Source organism: Populus nigra, chromosome 10, assembly GCF_951802175.1.
Source record: "Populus nigra chromosome 10, ddPopNigr1.1, whole genome shotgun sequence".
NCBI lineage: Eukaryota > Viridiplantae > Streptophyta > Magnoliopsida > Malpighiales > Salicaceae > Populus > Populus nigra.
Window position 1 is genome coordinate 11,010,945 of NC_084861.1, and position 18,512 is coordinate 11,029,456.

The 18,512-nt window shown below is 34.3% G+C and overlaps 2 protein-coding genes across 15 annotated transcripts; one reads left to right on the forward strand and one right to left on the reverse strand.

Annotated features, from left to right (window-relative positions):
• Positions 1-4,157: 4,157 nt before the first annotated feature.
• Positions 4,158-9,735, reverse strand: LOC133705095 (agamous-like MADS-box protein AGL30). Its single transcript, XM_062130188.1, has 12 exons — positions 8,931-9,735; positions 8,651-8,836; positions 8,263-8,322; positions 8,143-8,161; positions 7,943-8,007; positions 7,817-7,832; positions 7,649-7,710; positions 7,445-7,541; positions 6,868-6,915; positions 6,647-6,774; positions 5,979-6,357; positions 4,158-4,638 (listed from the first exon to the last, which is right to left on the reverse strand). Exons 2-12 carry the CDS (start codon positions 8,833-8,835, stop codon positions 4,627-4,629), a joined length of 1,071 nt encoding a protein of 356 aa, XP_061986172.1. The 5' UTR covers position 8,836; positions 8,931-9,735; the 3' UTR covers positions 4,158-4,626.
• A 1,983-nt stretch (positions 9,736-11,718) lies between these two features.
• On the forward strand, positions 11,719-17,043 carry LOC133705831 (transcription termination factor MTEF1, chloroplastic-like). Of its 14 annotated transcripts, none has more exons than XR_009844349.1 (4): positions 11,725-14,599; positions 15,161-15,651; positions 16,347-16,630; positions 16,707-17,043. XR_009844349.1 is itself a non-coding variant. In XM_062131216.1 (3 exons), exons 1-3 carry the CDS (start codon positions 11,963-11,965, stop codon positions 16,512-16,514), a joined length of 351 nt encoding a protein of 116 aa, XP_061987200.1. In that variant the 5' UTR covers positions 11,725-11,962; the 3' UTR covers positions 16,515-17,043. The 14 variants fall into 14 exon arrangements, 2 of the variants coding, with proteins under 2 accessions (XP_061987199.1, XP_061987200.1); XR_009844348.1 differs by having other exon boundaries at positions 11,725-14,306; positions 14,507-14,599; positions 16,347-17,043; XR_009844344.1 differs by having other exon boundaries at positions 11,726-14,599; positions 16,347-16,386; positions 16,479-17,043.
• Positions 17,044-18,512: the final 1,469 nt, after the last annotated feature.

The following is an 18,512-nucleotide window of genomic DNA, read 5'->3' on the forward strand; positions in this document are numbered from 1 at the left end:
GACTCGTGACTCAGTTCAATTTTGAACCCAAAAAAAAAAAAAAAACGATTTCACTCATTCAATTCAAGTGAGTGAGGCTTATGCCAATTCAATCAGAGGGATGTGATAGTTCTCTCGAGGTATTTTGTGGTTATTGGATTGATCTGGAGCCTCATATGTATTTTTTAATTTATATATTTATGGATTCTTTTTAAATCTTGAGATTTGTTTTTTTTTTCACTCGACAACGTTATCAAGAGTTTTTTTAAACCTTCTAACTAAATAATTTTTTAAAACAAAGCAGTGGTAACATCATGTAAGCTTTGAATTCAAAAGATTTTCGGTGTTTATTTGTTATTGTGATTGAGATTATATTTTGAGCATATTTTTCATTTAAGAAGAATTAAAATAATAATTTTAAGGTATTTTTTAAATATTGTTATACACTCAAGTCAAGATATTTAAAAAAAATTAAAAAATATGTTCCATGAGATAAAAAAGAGAAAGAAAAGGAGAAAACCCTTAAAAGCACCCAAAACGCAACGTCAAATATATCAGTGTAGATAAAATTATTTTGAAGACTTTACATGACAATTTATTTTTTTCTCTTCTTAAGATGGTTATTTAATATTAAGTATAATCAATGAAGAGTGATAAAACTCAACTCGACTGGTGCCATGCCTCTTAGAGGGTCCTCTTGCTCATACCCCTTCGTTCCTCGGAATGGAAAACTATCTTTTAAACGGACGTCTTCGAACGACTGCATGACTGTCCTCCTTTGATTTATTTTATGAACATTCCTTGTAGTTTTTTCGATTTAAAACCCTGCCGTTCTAAACGCACGAGTCTCGGGGCTTTGGCAGTGCCGAGAATCTAGTCCTTGAGAGAGTTCGGTATCGATGTCATTAATTTGTTGACTTGTATCAGCTTTGTCTCATAAATACATCATACGGAATTTCTGATGCATGTTCCTCTACTTCAAGAACAGCTGCCGGTGTTGATAAAACATCGCTAAGCTACAGACCAGACTCCACCAAGTTAAATGCTGCTTCCGTTTTTCTGTACAGTAGTACAAATGAATGAATGATGCTGCAAAAACTACCTCAAGGAGCTCTGACATTCAATCAAATCACCAGCCAGCCAGTGCCGTGAGAAACTGGGGTTGGATTATTATTAGTTAAGCAGTGAGAGTTATGACTAGTTAAAATATGCAGATGGGCATTTATTAATGCTGCATCTAAGGTAAGCAAGCGGCATTCACCGACTCTGTCCAGAACAATAACCACTGAGGACGATAACTACTCCGTCAATTGCTTTAATATATCAAAGCAATCGGCCATGGCATTTAAAGGGTTAAAAGTTAAAACTTAAAGCCATGGCATAAAAAGGAACCGAAAGCTGACGGTTAGGCAGCTAAAGCGGGTTCGCCTCATTACTGCACTTTAATGCATCGACTGCTATTCTTTCTTTTCATCAGTTTCACCGGGAGGGCTGCTGTGATTTCCAAAGCCTCCTCGTTCAGTTAATTTACTGCCTGGCCAAATTAATTTTCTCGCGCACATGACATGCTTTTTCCTGACCGTCTAATCTAACAAGATTTATAGAGCGAAGCCCAGTTTGTCAATTCCCAAAAGGTGATTAATTTATTTTTTTGGATTAGAGTAGTGTATTTTATGGAAAATAATTTTTTTAAAAAACTAACATGTAGTTTATAATGAAAAATACCTAAAAAACATATTCTAGCGTGACCCTCCCATGAAATCATGAGCTGTAAATAATTTTTTATGTTTGTTATTTTTTAAAAAATAGTAAGATTGTTACGTTGTTATACAATCAAAGAAACTTTTAATTTTATTTTAGACCTCATTTGTTCAGTAAAAAATAAATTATTTTATCATCTCTGTTTGTACCTCAATAAATAAGCTGAAAAATAACTTCAAATGTTACCATGAAAACCCAATCACAAGTATAATGAACGATAATGTTAACCTATAACATTTGAAAGCGTTTTTCTATTTTCTTTTTTAATTAGAAACAATATATGCTCTCTCCTCTCAAGACATTACCATTTTTTCTGACTAAAAAAATAATCTTATAGTTATTTATTTCGTAGTAGGTCTGGGGAAATGGTTTCATTTTCTTGAAAATAAACAGAGCACGAAGTGCTGGACAGCTTGTCAAGGCATAGCCATTCTTAAAGGCCCACCGGGCCATTGTGTCTGATAGCTTGCATGTTGCATTTTTCAGTCTTGAATTCTAACAAATGAACCCCTTAATGAAATAAGAAATCCCCATTAAAATACTAAAAAAAATACGTTCTATTTTTTAAAGGAAATTCCAGTTAAAACCCGTCAGAAGATGTATATTTGTTTTTTAATTTTGAACATATGCTACAACCTTTCAAGTTCCAAACAAAACTCGAAGTGAGTAAAATGATAAGGGTTTTGTTTATTTTGATGAACAAGTTTGTACTTATAAAACCACCATCGCTACTAAGCACCTGCGAGGGGGTTGTATACCTGGCCATTGATTATATTACATGCCACTGCTCGCCTGACAGGGGGGGCTGTGCGCCTGTGCCCTCACAATTACTGCTTAGTTCACATAATTAAAGAAATAAATTAAAAAATAGCACAAATGGTATAGTTGTGCTATTAAAAAGAACGCAGCTAATAAGCGTTTAATAGCGCAACAAGCTATTAGAAATTACGCAATTTGTAAAGAGTGTGCTAATCAGTCGAATAACTCTTTAATTTTTTATTTTTATTTTTATTTTTAAGAGTTGTATTACTCCCATCTTTGTTTTAATATTTTATTTTCAACCCTCAACCCTTTAAATATTATCAGATTACGGTATTAGGAGTATAATTTTTATTAATTACGCAATTCTCGGTAGAAAAATTATTCAAGCTGTGCGATTTCCTTTTCCTTTTTTTTTTTTTCAAAATCTCACCTTGGATATATTTTTTTAAAAAAAAAAACAAAACCTTCATATTCAAAAGGGAAACTTCGTTTTCATAGACAAGTCATACATCAAAAGACAAAGACAACAACAATAGTAACAGACGTGGATTGATTGCCTATGAATCGATCGTAAGACAAGACCTATGCATGTGATCACATTAAGAGAGAATTTCACTTTTCATGTTGGTCCTGAATTTCCACGTATTGAAACAATTAAGCTGCCTGCCGTAGTGATTTTCTGTGTTTTAAAAGTGTATTTACTTTGAAAAAATATAATTTTTTATTGATTTTTAATAATTTTAATGTATTAATTTTTTTAAAAAAACGCTATATCAGTGTTGTGTGGTTTTCTTCCTCTCTGATCGTAACTTTCTCTCTGACAGCTATATATAGAAATCAAAGAAAATCTAAAAATGCAAGATACTAGGGTCTCATCAAACCGTGAAATTCTCCCTTATGACCTTATATAATGGTTCAGAACAGCTACTGTAGATTGGGTTTTTCTGGGCATTTTAATTTTCTCTTGTCAAATCTCACGATCATATATCAATATCTAGCTGAGCTGTGTGCATGTTTACTAATAAGTACGTTGTTAAATTTGATCTGGTAGTTGGGTTGTCAAGGTGTTTTACGTGGAGAGATTTGCCTAGATTGTGACTTGATCGCTCTCTATTCACATGATTTTGATGGCATTCCTATGCTGGAGTTGAATAATTGCTTTGCTTGCAGTTGAAACAGTCTAATCATGGATATGATTCTTACAATTACAGGGAAGGAAAAAGCGTAGGGTTTCTCAAATTTAAATGAGTTCAGATATAATATGATAATATATTAAGGGGTTATACTTTGCAATTTTTTATAACTTAGTGTATCAAAATTTATTTTTTACAATCAAGTGGAATTTTGGATGCATGTTAATATGGCTGTCAAGTGACCGTGTAATACATATAAAGCGATATCATTTTGATGGGAAATCTCAATCTATTTCACTGAGATGTTCTAACAGGCAGCTCCATGTTCAGGTTGCGTCCCTACAGCCCATCCATTTTTGGGTTCTAGGCAATTGGATTTGTGCTCTCAAGCAGGCTGCAAGTTTCTCACGTATACTGGAAGAAAATGTTGCAGGGGAACATGGTGATGCCTTGTTTCATCGGGGTGAAGGTAAGAATAACCAAAAAAAAATACATAGGAGGAAAATCAGTGCGGAAAATCGGTATCAAACTGCTTACATAACTCCATTCACAGAAGTTGTTTTAAATTACATGGTTGTTATATGGTTTTAATATACATTGCTATATGGTTTCAATATACATCTCCAGGACACACCAAGGCAGGATGCGGGCGGCAGCCCGCCTGCCCTTTGTGACCTCGTCTCGCCAGAGTTTAGACAGGGAAAGCTTAAATTTAAGTAAATCCTACAACTTGTATGCATAAGATTGGAAACAATGCCTCATTTGATAGAATCAAGCACCATTCTTTCTAACAAGTTACCAGCATAAGGGAATTCCTATGCTGATATCAAGCTGTATAGATATTATGTTTTCACTGGCTTCTTCTCGCTGTTGAAAAGCCACGAACCTATAGCAAATTCAATATCGTCATTTAGAGGACAGGTAATTTCACAAAAATGTGACCAAGCTCTCCAGCAACTTATCACTGACTGAAGAGTTGCATCCCTCAATCTCAGTGTGGTTGCTGCAAAAAATAAATCGGTTTCAATTTACAATAAGCTGGATGATAACAATTTATGACCTGACGATAAGCAATTTAATATAGCTGATTCAAAGAGGAACTTATACTCATCAATCTTTGCTCTAAAATGAGATCTGACCATTATCAAAAGACTAAATCAGTGGTTCTTATTACTCACAACAGAAATCCAAGAATAAGAGCATCAAAATTTGCAATAGGAACAACAACTTGAAGACCGAGCACTCTTAAGGAATAGGGATGTGCGAGGAATCATAACTTGCATGTTGCATGTTTTTCAATAGATTCCCACTTCTACCACCTTCTACCTAGAGAGTCCGCCGTCTGCGTTTCTAACTGAGGTGTAGGGCAAGATAAATCTAGCAATACATACACACTAACTTAATCTATTTGACCTGATCTGAAGCAACTAATATTTTGACCATAGCCGGGTGGCAACACCAATATAGATTCAGTACTTTTTTACACTAATAGAGAACTTAATCTATTTGAAGTGCATTCCAAAGGTGCAACTTAATTTTAACCAAGGTATCTCTTACTGGAGCAACATGCAACAACAATAAAAATATTCCCGAAATAATTGAATTCCAAAATCCACTCTCTTATTACTGAAATAAACATCTCCACCATAATGAATGTAAATAATACTATCTGAATCAAATAAAATTAAATCTCAATTCAAGGCTTCTGTAATGTTGATGTGGCATTCTCCTGGAAAATAGAGAACTTTAAAGTAAAATAATAGTACTGAAATGAGCTACCGCAGTCAAAACACACCTCAAGAACAGAAATTCAACACCTGGATCCCTAACACACCATAATAAAAAAATAGCTACAGAATATAAAATGGCTTCAAATCCTAAATTAACCCAGCAAACAGGCTAAACATCACTCAAATAGGTAAATACTTCGAAGAATTTCCGCCTCTTATTTTGGTAAAGCCTAGTTGAAGGTCACATTGGTCATCTAGTAATATGCTCAAACTATCGCCTATGGGTGATACTTTAGATTGAATGGAAGCATTGAAAGAGATAATACTCTAGCTCTTATATATTTAATTGCATCTTATAGATGAACTTTAAGTGACCGTTTATTATTCCAATGGGCATCATATTACAAGCTTTTAGATGATTTTTTACTTAGTAAACACCATAATGGAGGATGGTTACGTATATCCATATCTCCACATATATTTTTACTAATTCCAGCAATCGCTAACTCAATCAAAAGGTTCAGATCAGTTCATAGATGACCCATGTGAAATATAAGGGGAAAAAAAAAATACTTACCTGCTTATTTAAACCATAAACGAGGAAAAAACTTACCTGAGAATACAAATGGTCCTCAAACATAGTAACAGCGCACGATCCTGGGGTAGAAGCCCAACCACAAGGGGTGGAGTCATACCCAGGTTTAGGAGCTTCAAAACTTCCATTAACATGAAAATCCTCAGGGCTTTTTTGTGTTTTCATCTCTGCTGCAGGTTGGAATTTTGTATCGTTCAACAAATTTAGATTGTATGACCCAGGCAGGTAAGGGTACTGCCCAGCCATCTGTAGCCTCAGTGATGCAGTTCCATTAAACTCATCAAGAATACCATTCATACCACTTTCTTGACCAGAACTTGATAGCTCCGAATTTTTCCCCGCACCAAAGTAGCCAGAATAACTCCCAAAAGAGGTGGTTGCAGAGCACTCCGCATCCCTTAAAAAAGATATTCAATCAATTAGTTAAGAGCACATCATCAGGAGGGGTATTCTAAACTCCTCTATGCATAGGTACATTGTTAATTTGTAACCTTTTCTGCGTATATTTGTGTCCTATCCTGCAGAATATAAAATACTTCTATGGATCCTACACTATGCCTCAATCCCCGACTCTCTTTCCATGTGTTTATGTATACACATGGGCAGAGCAAGCTCAGACATGATCTTCCAGTTGGAAAATAATTTTAGCGATGGGATTAGAAGTTTCCTTTAATTGGTTCACTCACCTATGGGGAAGCAGATTTGGGTCCTCTGGTAACATAATATGTTGACTGTCGGTGTTAGGAATCCATGAAATAGGTGGGAGCTGCTGCTCCACACCCATTCTAAAAGGTACATGCATCGCATTCTGAAACTGCAAGCAAGATTAGTTAGGTAACAACTTCCAGTGAATATTCACAGCAATACCATCAGGGAACCATTGTTTCAAATCAAAGTCATTTGTTACCTGACTATGGCATTCTAGAGACATAAGATGCTGTTTTCCCAGGTGTTCCTGGCAAAAAAAGGAACTCTGTTAAAACGTAAAAAAAAACCTGTTACGGATAATGAAGAGATATAATTAGCTCATAGGCTTTCTTTTCAAGGCCTGATAGAGTGTTTCCGCTAAATTGACTCAAAGTTTTGCAGCGCTGGCTTTTGTTTCACTCTACTACTCAAAGAACACTTGAATACTCTGAAGATTGGGAGGTAGCATTGCTTGTATATTTGATCCTTTTCAAAACCATCCAATTTAGTTAGAAAATTGACTAAGATGTCAAATCATCTTATTCTCGCTGCCCTCCTCATTATCCATCCAAAAAAAAAGAATGTTATGGGATTACACTGGGTAGGCTCATAGATTTTCTCATAGATAGGCTAGGCTAACATGCAGATCCTAATTAATCCCACATTCAATCGATACTGCCCAAGCTGACCAAAGATGAGACACAATTATAAATCAAAAACATAGGAGCTGTTGAATAACATCCAGAAAGAGAGTATATGTTTTCTCCAGATGAAATCCACCACAAGAATAGGCATACCTTATGTGATCGAATCCGATTAAGTGATTCCCTGAGTGAACTTTCCAATTGCCCTAGATGCTCTAAGCTGCTAATCTTATCTGGATTGGTCCAGTAGCTGCAGCAACTCAAAGTAACTTACGATTAGTCCAGGGTGGTGACCACCCACAGCATTCATAAGATCATGAAAAGGAACTCTACATTTAAAGATTTGGACGTGTTCACCTCAGCTTCTTGTGCACATCAGATAGTTGATTCTGCAGTAGCCTTGATTGGCTAGTCAGGTCCTGGTCAAAATTGCAATTTTGTAGGATATGGTACAATCCATCATCACACAAGAAAGAGTTTTGAGATGTCGTATTTAACAATGGATAAACTAGTTTGCACCCATACCTCTATTGTTTGAGAACTGAAACAAAAAGCACAGGATTCAAGAACTTTAGTACATAACGTTTAAAGAACATAGTCAGCCTATAAGCTACGCAAAATGAAATGTGTCTAACACCAACAAGCGCATACCTTGTACCAAGAAATTCTGGTATATTAACATCATGGTCCAGCTTCTTAAAAGTTTTCTTCAGTGCCTATAGGCTCAAAGAAAAAGAAAATAATAACCAAAAAGAATGACAACTGCATCAACAAAACCAAGTGAAAAAAAGAGCAGAATGAGAGTTAATATTAGAGAGAGGAGTCTCGTAAACAAGGATCCAAGGACTTACTTCAAGGCTTTCTAACTTCCTGTTCCAATCAAATAAAAGAACAATTTAGTTCCAATTTGATAAATATTCAATGCAGGCATGAGAGGACTAAAAAAACGAAGCAAGAAAACTTCACAATACCTCTTCGCCCTTTCTTGTGGTGTTAACTGAGCAAATTTTGTAATTACTTCTTCGATGCTACTAAAGAAGGAAAAGGAAGGAAATTATTCAAAACTGTTTACGTCGGTGAGAACCAAAATATGATGACAAACAAAAGTGATCATGATTATTGAATATCCCTAGAGGCCACAGAACCTTATTATACTCCTTTGCCCCTCAACCAGATACACAACTGATATGCAAAAATATAGTGAGGATCGCACATGCATGTGAAAATCAAGTTGAATCTGTACCTATTCAATGAAATTCCCGAAAAGATGCAAAGCAAGAAATTTCATAGGCAAGCTTAAAGATCACTCGCTCACTTTAATTCTCTAAAAAGGTGGAAGCGTGGCATTAATGACAGTACCTGCTTGCTCCTTTACACAACGAAGGCTTGCCAGTTGGTGAAAACATGAGAAGGATAATGTCTATGTCACATAGTATAGATAATTCATTAGCCTTCTTCATGATACCATGTTTCCTCTTGGCATAGGTCGCTTGACGTCCATTTGTATTCTCCAATTTCTTAATCTTTAGCTTTACCCTACCCATCCTGCACGTTTAACATCACCGTGTAACCATCAAAAGATGCCCCTGATTTGAAAGCCTATATAGAATATTCGACGTTTCTCAGAGTTTCCACTGACCTCTAATTTCATTTCAGCATTTAATTTCCAACATTAAGCACGTATTTCATACCAGGTATTAATTTTCATCAGTTAGCATCAAAATATCCTCGCAAGTTTGTAAATTTATCATGATTAAACACCTTTTAATACCTAATGCACCGAAATCAAGTATCAAAACAATAAGTACATAAAGACCAGCCAAGAGATTTGACAAATGAAAGTTGATCAAAAAACAAATGCAGATATGGAAAGCAATAGTTTTGACATAAGAGAGAAAGGGAAAGAAATGGGATCGTAGGAAAAGAAGAAACTAGGAATTTAAAAAGGAAAAAAAATAAACCAGCCAAGAAGAACTAAGCCATTTAGCTAGCTATCGTGACTGCCAAACAAAACAAAAGGATGAAACAGTCACTGCACAGTTTCCTCTTAATGAAAAGAAAGAGGAAAATCTACGAATCTGCCTGCCCCTCTCTCTTTCTTTCTGATGAAGAAGAGATGAGTTGTATGGGAAAAAGAAACAACAAAAAAGGAAAGAAAGAAAACTTGCCTTAAGGAGCAAATCAAACGACGAGTGGAATTTGGATGATAGAAAAGAATATTTAAATGTGGGAACCATGAAAAAGTAGGGAGAGAGAGAGGAAGAAGAAGAAGAGAGAGAAGGGGTTGCATATATGATAGGATTGCATGACATGACCGGGTGAACGCCAAAATCGGTCACCCAACGAAGCTTGAGGGTCGGGATCGTCAGTAAGTTTCCCCCGAGAGCTTCAAACCAACCAAAAACAACTTGACAATAACCTACGCCATATCACCACCTCGGAAAACAAAAAAAAAACACTCCACTACTATTCATTCTATCCGTTTCAATCTGTACCTCTTCTTTACTTTATATATATATATATATATATATATATATATATATATATATATATATATATATATTAAAAGTATTTTTAAGAAAATTAAAAAATATTTTTTAATTTTCATATCAATATTTTAATTTATTTTTAATTAAAAAATGATTTTAAAAACAAGCTCTATTAAAATAACAATCAAGCCCAAGAGTCAATTTGTGTTGCCCAAAAAAGGCAACAAAGACGGAAACAGGGCAAGAAAGCGTTCTGAACAAAATGACAGATATTGAATGCATTGAAATTATACATTTTTTTTATATTAAGTGTGTTGTTTTTTCATATAAAATTCTTAAAATAAATATAATCTAAAGTATTGTTGTGATTATAATATATAGATTTCTTAGGTGTCAATATATTTAAATTTAAATTAATAAGAAATTAATGTTTACTGGAAATATGTGAACTGTCATGATTAAAAAGGGGGTGTATTATTTTATCGTTAGGGAAGCTTGTATTTGTTTTTACAGTTAAACTCGTTTTTTAAAATGTTTTTAAAATTATATTTTATCTAAAAAAATATTAAATTAATTATATATATATATATATATATATATATATATTTCAATAATCTTAATACTGTATTTTTTTAAAAAAAAATGTTAATGTCCTATTTACCTTCTATGTTTCTTTTGTTGCTTGCTAGGCGTGCTTTAATTGTGGAATGGATAGAGTTTAGCATGTGAACTTTAAAAAAGGGAGTACATTATTTTACTATTGGGCCAGCTTTATTAATCTAATTCTAGAGTGTATTTGTTTTTGAGATTCAATTTATTTTTAAAATGTTTTTATTTGAAAAAAAATATTAAATTCAAATTTTTTATTTTATTTTTTATAATTTTAATATATTGGTATAAAAAATTAAAATATATATTATTTAAATATATTTTCAATTACATATTTTTATATAAAAATATTATGTACCACATTATCGATTAAATACATGGAAAAAGGTGAGGATATACATTAAAATAAAGAGAGAGGGACATAATTCAACCATTTATTTGCATCTCCCCTCCAACATAAGGCCCTGTATGTTGCTGAAATTTAATTTTTTCTAGAAAGTGGTCTTTATAAAAAAAATGATTTATTTAAAAGTAAATTATTTTTTTTTGACAATGTTATGAAAAAAAGTTAAAAAAATATTTTATAATATTTGACTACGCTATGAAAAATGAGGTAAAGAGTAACATATCAGTGTTTTATTTTTAAAAAAATTTATTAAAATAATGAAATTCAAGTCTAACAAAAAAAAAATTAAAGATGATGAAATTGAAAAATATATATTTTCTTAAATTATCTAAAATAAAACAAATACCAATAAAAAAATAGGACTAAAGTTAATTTATAAACAAATTAAAATAAAATTTAATTAAATTTAAAATAATCAACAAATAACATGATATTTTTAAATTTTTCATAGCTTTTAAAAACATATTTTGTTTAAAATAAAAGAATTTTTTTTTAATTAAACAGTGTTTTTTAATCAACTTTTACAATAATAAATAAATCTAAAAAAATCTAAAAAATAATTTTCAGAAAACGAATGAAACAATTGAAGAATAACACCACAACTTTAAAAAATTTAAAATGGAAGTCATACTGAGTTCAATCGATCCGTGACCGTGTGATTAACCTTCTCATAAAGATGGGCTGTGTTTTTTTTTTTTTTTCCAAGCTGATTACAGAAAATACTAGAATTGAAATTTGCTGTGAATGTCCATTCCACAAATACTGTGTATTAAAACCTCTAGCCCAGAAAGAGGATACAACAACCCAAGAAACATAAAAGCCCAATTACAAAATCAAATGCTACCTCTTTAAATGGGCCCCCACCGTAAACTGCCTCTCCTCCATGGGCCTCCACTGGCCGTACCCTTCCCTCCTCACCTCTACCCTGTCTTGCATTTCCTATTCAACGAAGTCGAAATCCCATTTCATAATATCTCTAGGCCGATCAATCGCTGTCCCAAATTGTTAGTTTCCAGTTTGTCTCATCAATTAAGGCCTGCTTTTGTTTTTCTAAAAGATTAGGGCTTTGTGGGTCTACAAAAGTTAAATTATCAAACTACTTTGTCGCTTGTTTATAACGTGGAGAGAAGATTGACGGGTAAGATTGAATTTAGGAAGATTAAAAATATGGCTGTGAGGGCACCTTGGATTTTGACTCTTAGTATGGACAGGAATTTGGGGCCTAAACTTGATTACTTTGTGAGAGAAATAAAAGGTGATTTAGAGGAATTTAAGAAGTTTCCGCGGTTCTTTTCGTTCAGTCTTGAGAGGAAGATTAAGCCTAGGCATAGAATGTTGGTGGAGTATGGACTGAAGATGCCACTGTCGAGAATGTTAAAGGTTAATGAAGGGGAATTCAACGCTAGGTTGTTTGAAATGCTGCTGAGAATGGTGGAGGAGAGGTAACTTGATTGGACATACTCAGTAAGTTGACCCATTGCTTGCTTGCCCGTGTATTTTGATAAAGTAAAGTAATGACTCCTTGCTTGCTTGCCTGTGTATTTTGATAAAGTAAAGTAATGACCCCTTGCTTGCTTGCCTGTGTATTTTGATAAGGTAATGTTTGGATTATGTGATATACCATGATAGTTTTACATGTGGGCATGTTTTGAGTTTGTGATAGATGAGATTTAATTTTTAAGTTGCTATAGATTTGATTGAGATATCATGCTGATCGTGAATTGTAATTTGTGTCTTAGGACGTGAAAAACTGTCTCGTGTCTATAAAGTTTGATTCTGTGTAGCGTAGTTCATATGCAATTAAACTGTTAAGGGAAATGATTGAAAGAGAAACATTTAAAAAGAAAAGAAAAGAAATAGGGACACCACATGTATTGCAGGAAGTTATGCTTAGCCGTGTACATGGAACTTTGCTGGGATGTGAAAAATTGTCTCTGTTTCAAGTGTGAGTGTGGTTTATGCAGTTTAAGGAGCCAAGACGTTGATCGTTAAGCCTGTTGTTAACATTGGTTTGGTATGTCGCGACATAGTCAAGCCTTAACAGAAACCAAACACTTTATGATGTCTTGCTGTGTAAACCTTTTTCTTTTACATGTGCTCTGTCGCAGAGCTTCTAAGGACACTTGATATCATAGAGATATTCCATCTCAGTGATGTGAATCCTAAATCTCTCAGATTGGGAGACTCCAAGAACTACTTTTATTTCTCAAACTCTGTTCTGGAAGGAAATGTTTAAAAACTCAACGGAATTTGGCAGTGTTGGGAGGATTTCGAGCAGTGGCTTTGAGCCTATAACAACCGTGAGGAATAGTCAAGTCAATAAGAAAGTCCTGCTATTCTGTCCTAATTCAAGAAATTCAAGTGTACAATTGTCCTGCTATTCGTATGTGGCCTGTTGGCAATAATTTATACCATAGCCATCAGTGTTCCTAGGTAGTTGTAGTTTTTTGACAGTCTTCTGTCTAGCATGTTAATTTGTGATTCTATCCATTTCTTCTTTTAGGAACGCTCTCACAATACCTAATAGCACTATCTACTATACAGTAGAGCTTTTAAAAAATTTAATAAAACACAATTTAACATGTTCCACTTGCTGGAGAACAGTAACTGTTCTGCAAACAGTAGAATGCAAAAAACTAAGTTCTACAAGCGTATTCTAGCATTATCATTACAACTTTTTGGACATTCAAGTCTTGTCAAATCTCTCCTTGCAATACTGGAATGCCCTTTCCTATTGCTAAAGAGAAAACCCCAACGAATGACAGGGAGTTAAATTTGAGTATCTTGTGTGCTTTTAGTGATGCCTTTTGAATTTTTGTTCTTTCCATTCAACTCATTCCCAGTGCTCTTTTGATGTCCCCTAATCATTTTCATAACCGAAGCTACAACCCAATCCTGGACACACCTGACTTCTAATCTACTTCCCCGACAGACCAATGTTGTTGAATGCGTTCTGTTATCCTCTCTATCACCACAAATTCCATAACCACCATCACCAATCACAACCCAACTTCTACGTCTAACCTCATGGAGAAAAGACCTAGTTCTGCTGCAACTGCAACTGTGTCGCTTATCAAAATGTGTGTGACTATATGCCTCGGGGATGGGAGTTGTCTAGGAATAGAAGTTAATGATTTGCATTTCCTCTGTTTGGGGTTGCATGCCCTTTCTAAAAATTCCTTAAGTTGTATGGTTTTTTTTGCAGTTGCTCCTTTTTTGTGCGAACTCCATGAGGTTAAAATGAGTTTGTCATCAGGTTGAGCTGCTTAAGAATTTTCTGTATAGGGCCACTTGGGCTCCTCTCTGACATCAAGATTGAGTTTTATATCACAAAATATAGCGTACAGTTGTTTGTGCTTTCTTTCTCCTTCCCTTTTCCGAGGGATGAAATGGATGTTGAAATACAGTATCAGTTGAAGCCCCCGAGTTTTTCTTTTCAACTTTTGTTTCCTTGACGTCTTCTGGCTCTATACTAGGCTGCTACCAGCATTTCTGGAAACTCTGGTTTCAGGTGAGTTCAGATTTTTTTTAGTGGAAAAGACTTCTTAGGAGTTCTAAGAATGCTGCTTTGGATTAAACGAGTTTATCAGCTTGACTGATTGATGATTTCCCATTAGTACCGCAGACACATGCAGAAGTTTTTTTTTTTCCTGCTTGATTTTTGATTTGAAAGAGTTTCTGTATCTGTGCATACTCTCTTGATTCACAAAGCAATAGTAGAGATACCGGAATGTCACTTCAAGGATATTTAAGCATCTCAGCAACGAGTACAAATGAAGTGGTCTTCCGAACTTATTCAAAGTGGTATAATCTGTTGCACCTTAACTGTATTCTCAAAGATTATCCTTATCATGAACTACTAAAGTACCCCTCTCCTATTGTTCATTTCTGATTTTGCCCATTCCCAATTTGAGAAACCAAATTTTCCAAAAACATTACCAAACATTTTCAATGTTACCTTTTCATCTAGTTTCTTTAAAAAATAGTTAACAAGTCATCATATTACTGACCTGTCATGTGCATGTTTCATAAACTCACGAGGAATGGATCTGCCAGAAAACCCAAAATCACCCACTTGCAATCTGGGCATTTTGGCAGTTTTTTCCCGTTAATGAAACGCCTCCATGGCATGTTGAGCATTTTGACAGTTCTATCAACTATTTTAAGAGGGACTGGATGAAAGGGTGACATTGAAACATTTGGTAACATCAAGGGCAAAATTGATTCCGTGAATTGGTAAATGGTAACATTGTTAATGAGCTAATAGGTGAAGGGCATTTTTGTAGTTAACCCTCATCCATATTTATCTCTTTTATTGATGGCATTTTATTGCGATTGCTAATGCACTATAACTGTCTGATTCAGGGATTTGCTTACATATATTACACCAGTTTAGTATGTATCAATCCAACCGCATGAATTCTTTTGTGACCATGAACAATATGTTATGGATACATCGTTGAAGTATTTGGTGTGGATTTGGGATGTCTCAGGCCAGCTCAGTTTCTCAAGGAAGACTTGAAGCACAAATGGTGTGTTATTCCTAATTTTTGGACCTCACATTTGTTCTGAACAGTGGCTTTTTCCTGCTTTATAAATGTCTTATTTTAGGGTGCTTGCTGACCACCTTCTAGTCCCCATTTATTGCAGTCTAAACACAGGTTAAGTGTTACTGAAGGTGGGAAGATTGATTTAAGGTTATGATCATGGGGTATAATTGTGCTGTCAAATCTATTTCACTTATTTTACTGGAGCGTACATGAACTTTGCAAGTATCCTTGCATAACTAATTTCCACTGTAGCCATTTAAAACTCTCGGGTATCCAACTGAGGTTGCTTTGTGGAAGACTTTGAAGGTATTAAACCACGTTGAGTTATATATTGAGTGTTCAATTCTGGTCCCCATTGCTCTTGGATTGACATAATCCTGGGTTTTTATGTTCTTTATCTTTATTCCTGACCAATTTAGTCTCTTGATTTAATTTTTAAGCCTTTTTGTAAGCAATCATGAATAGAAACATGGGAATTATGGCGCTGAACATTTGGTTCAGAAATGTTTTGCTATGTGACATGAAATTTTTGACATTGAATTTCATTGACTAAGGATCTTTAGTTTTGACCTGCTGCATCCTTTCCATTTAGCCGGGCAAGAAAATAATTAACAGTTTGTAGAGATTAACTGATTGCTGTTATAATCATCATCTGCTGCTGTGAAAGTACTTTACAGGCTGTTCAATGGATGCAAGAATGGCATATCTTGTACACTGTCCTTTAGTTGGTGGGGCCTCTGCATTGCAGCAGTTTAAAGCCACATGGTTTTCTGTAGAAACACTGTCCTCGTTATTGTTTTATTTCTATGGCAACCACTATATATGAACTCTTTGTCGATTGTCTTGTTTAATTATGTAACATTGACCCACATCTTGGCATCCATGAAAATTTGTTTTTTTCGTATCTCTTGGTAGCCTTAAAAACTTGGTCTCTTTAATCTTCCTGTCTTCTCCGAGGAGAATCTTGTGTTGTCAAGTCTTACTCGATTATGTACGGTCAGGTGCAAAGATGAAAATAAAGGAGAACGGTTTCCGTGCTTGGTAGGTCTCCTCTTCCTTTCCTCAAGTGTTAATATGGTTTGGGACCTGAATTCGGGGACGCTGCTGAAGCTCCACATTACGTGGGATTACAGGTTCAAATTCTCTACATCCACCCTAAAGTAATTTGATAGCTCAGGAAGGAGCTTGTGCATGGTAGAATGGAGACATCGATGGCACTACAAGTGACTGATCATCTTATTTTTGGTGGTTTACATGGAAACGTAGAAGCGTAAAGACCTGCACGGTGCACAGTGATCTTAAAATAAGTAATTTTCACTTCATATGTGAATATCCTGTGTTTGAACTAAGTTCCATTGTAGGCATATTAACCGAGCTGAAAAAGGTTGCCTGTAAGTTATATCCCAAGATATCCTAGTCTCTAGACTTGGAAAAGATGAGCATGTGGAGGAAAGCTTTGTGAATTTACGACACCGGTTCAACCAAGCACTGCGAAGGATGCTTATTCAACTGTCTGTTTTTGGATGTCACGTGCAGAAAGCTGCTGCTTGCAATTCCATCCGTAAGTTCTGATGTATATCTCGGTGTTCTGACATGAATTCATCATATGATAACAAGGTATTGGACATGCAGTGCACGACATTCCTTCAGGATGTTTGATTGCATAAACTAAATAAATAATTGAATCTTGTTCCAGCACCCAAGTTGTCTTCACCTTCGGTTTAGAGCGTGTTTGGCAGTGTGGTTGCGGGTGCTTTTCAAATAACTTTTCGTGCCAAAATACATGCCAACGATGTTTTTTCATTTTTTAAAAATCATTTTTGACATCAGTACATCAAAACGATCCAAAACGTACAAACCATATTAAATTTTAGCAAAAAAAAAAAACAAAAAATTTTCAAATTTTTTGGGAACGCGGCCGCAGCCGCGTTCCCAAACGGTTCAATTGCTTTCTTGTTCTCCCTCCGAGCTTCCATGCTTATGGCCATGCCTTGGTGGACTAGATGGCAACCAACTTGGGCCAAGTGCCATGTTCATGCATCAATGTGGATATAGCAGATCCTGGTGGGGTCTATTCTTCAGCTGAAAATTGTCCGAACTCTTTTTCCTATCGTAAGGACATTTTAGCGAGAGCCTAATTAATGTCCCTGAAATCATATGCTTATCATAACCGGTGCTGAAAATTCAAGCTCTTGTATAATACATAATGTAATCATAATTTGAGATGTCAGTGATAAAATTTAAGATGCAATATTTCTGTGGTTTCAGGTTTAATACCGGGACAACTTTTTGTGTCCTGTACAAAACAAATGCTTCCTTCCCTTGTAAGAGTGTATCAGTGCCGCAACGGTTATTTTTTAAAATATTTTTTATTTTAAAATATATTAAAATAATATTTTAAAAAATTATTTTTGACATCAACACATTAAAATATTTAAAAATCTTAATTTAAAGTGAAAAAATATAATATTTTTTTTTTAAAAAAATATTTTCAAAATACAATGCGAAACACATCTGAAATGAAGATCATGCATTTCAAAGTTTAAGACTGTGCGCGCGCGGTTGTGTGTATAAAACCTTGTATGCACGCTGTCGTCTTTGGTAGCATTTAAAAGAAAAAAAATCCTTAGGACAAGGGAAATGGTCCGTGCATCATGAAAAATTAATATCAAATGGGCAAATTCTAATGGATCTAGCCATAAGCCAGTTATGTGGATTGATTGTCAATATTCAATTTTCTAATTTGATACAACAGCATTAATATTTTGGAATGCAGCGTAATCGATTGAGAGCTGTTTGTTATTATTTTTGTTTTTAAAAGTATATTTTTAAAATTTTTAGATCTAGATGTTTTAATTTATTTATATCATAAATAGAATTTAAAAAATATAAAAATATTATTTCGATGTATTTTAAAAAAAATATGTTACTTTATTTTTTTTCAAATTATTTTTTTTCAGATTATTTTGATATGATAATAATAAAAATATTTTTTAAAAAAAAATATATGAAAATAATATTTTTTTAAAAAAAATATTTTAAAAAATAATAACTATTATTATTATATAATATTTTTAAGTTTGAGTTATTTTTTAGTAACGGTTTGGTAGGGCACCAACTGCGTGGGTGGCCTCGCTGGCAAATGATATGCTTTAATAAGTGCCATT

Bases quoted from the DNA above. Each gene is read 5' to 3' on its own strand.
- LOC133705095 (XM_062130188.1), bottom strand. From the start codon at position 8,835: ATGGGTAGGGTAAAGCTAAAGATTAAGAAATTGGAGAATACAAATGGA. The intron at 6,916-7,444 runs GTATGCCTATTC...TTTTTTTGCCAG, and splicing joins ATCGGATTCGATCACATAAG to GAACACCTGGGAAAACAGCA. The intron at 6,358-6,646 runs GTGAGTGAACCA...ATCTTTTTTAAG, and splicing joins CCAAATCTGCTTCCCCATAG to GGATGCGGAGTGCTCTGCAA.
- LOC133705831 (XM_062131215.1), top strand. From the start codon at position 11,963: ATGGCTGTGAGGGCACCTTGGATTTTGACTCTTAGTATGGACAGGAAT. The intron at 12,238-16,346 runs GTAACTTGATTG...ATGTACGGTCAG, and splicing joins CTGAGAATGGTGGAGGAGAG to GTGCAAAGATGAAAATAAAG.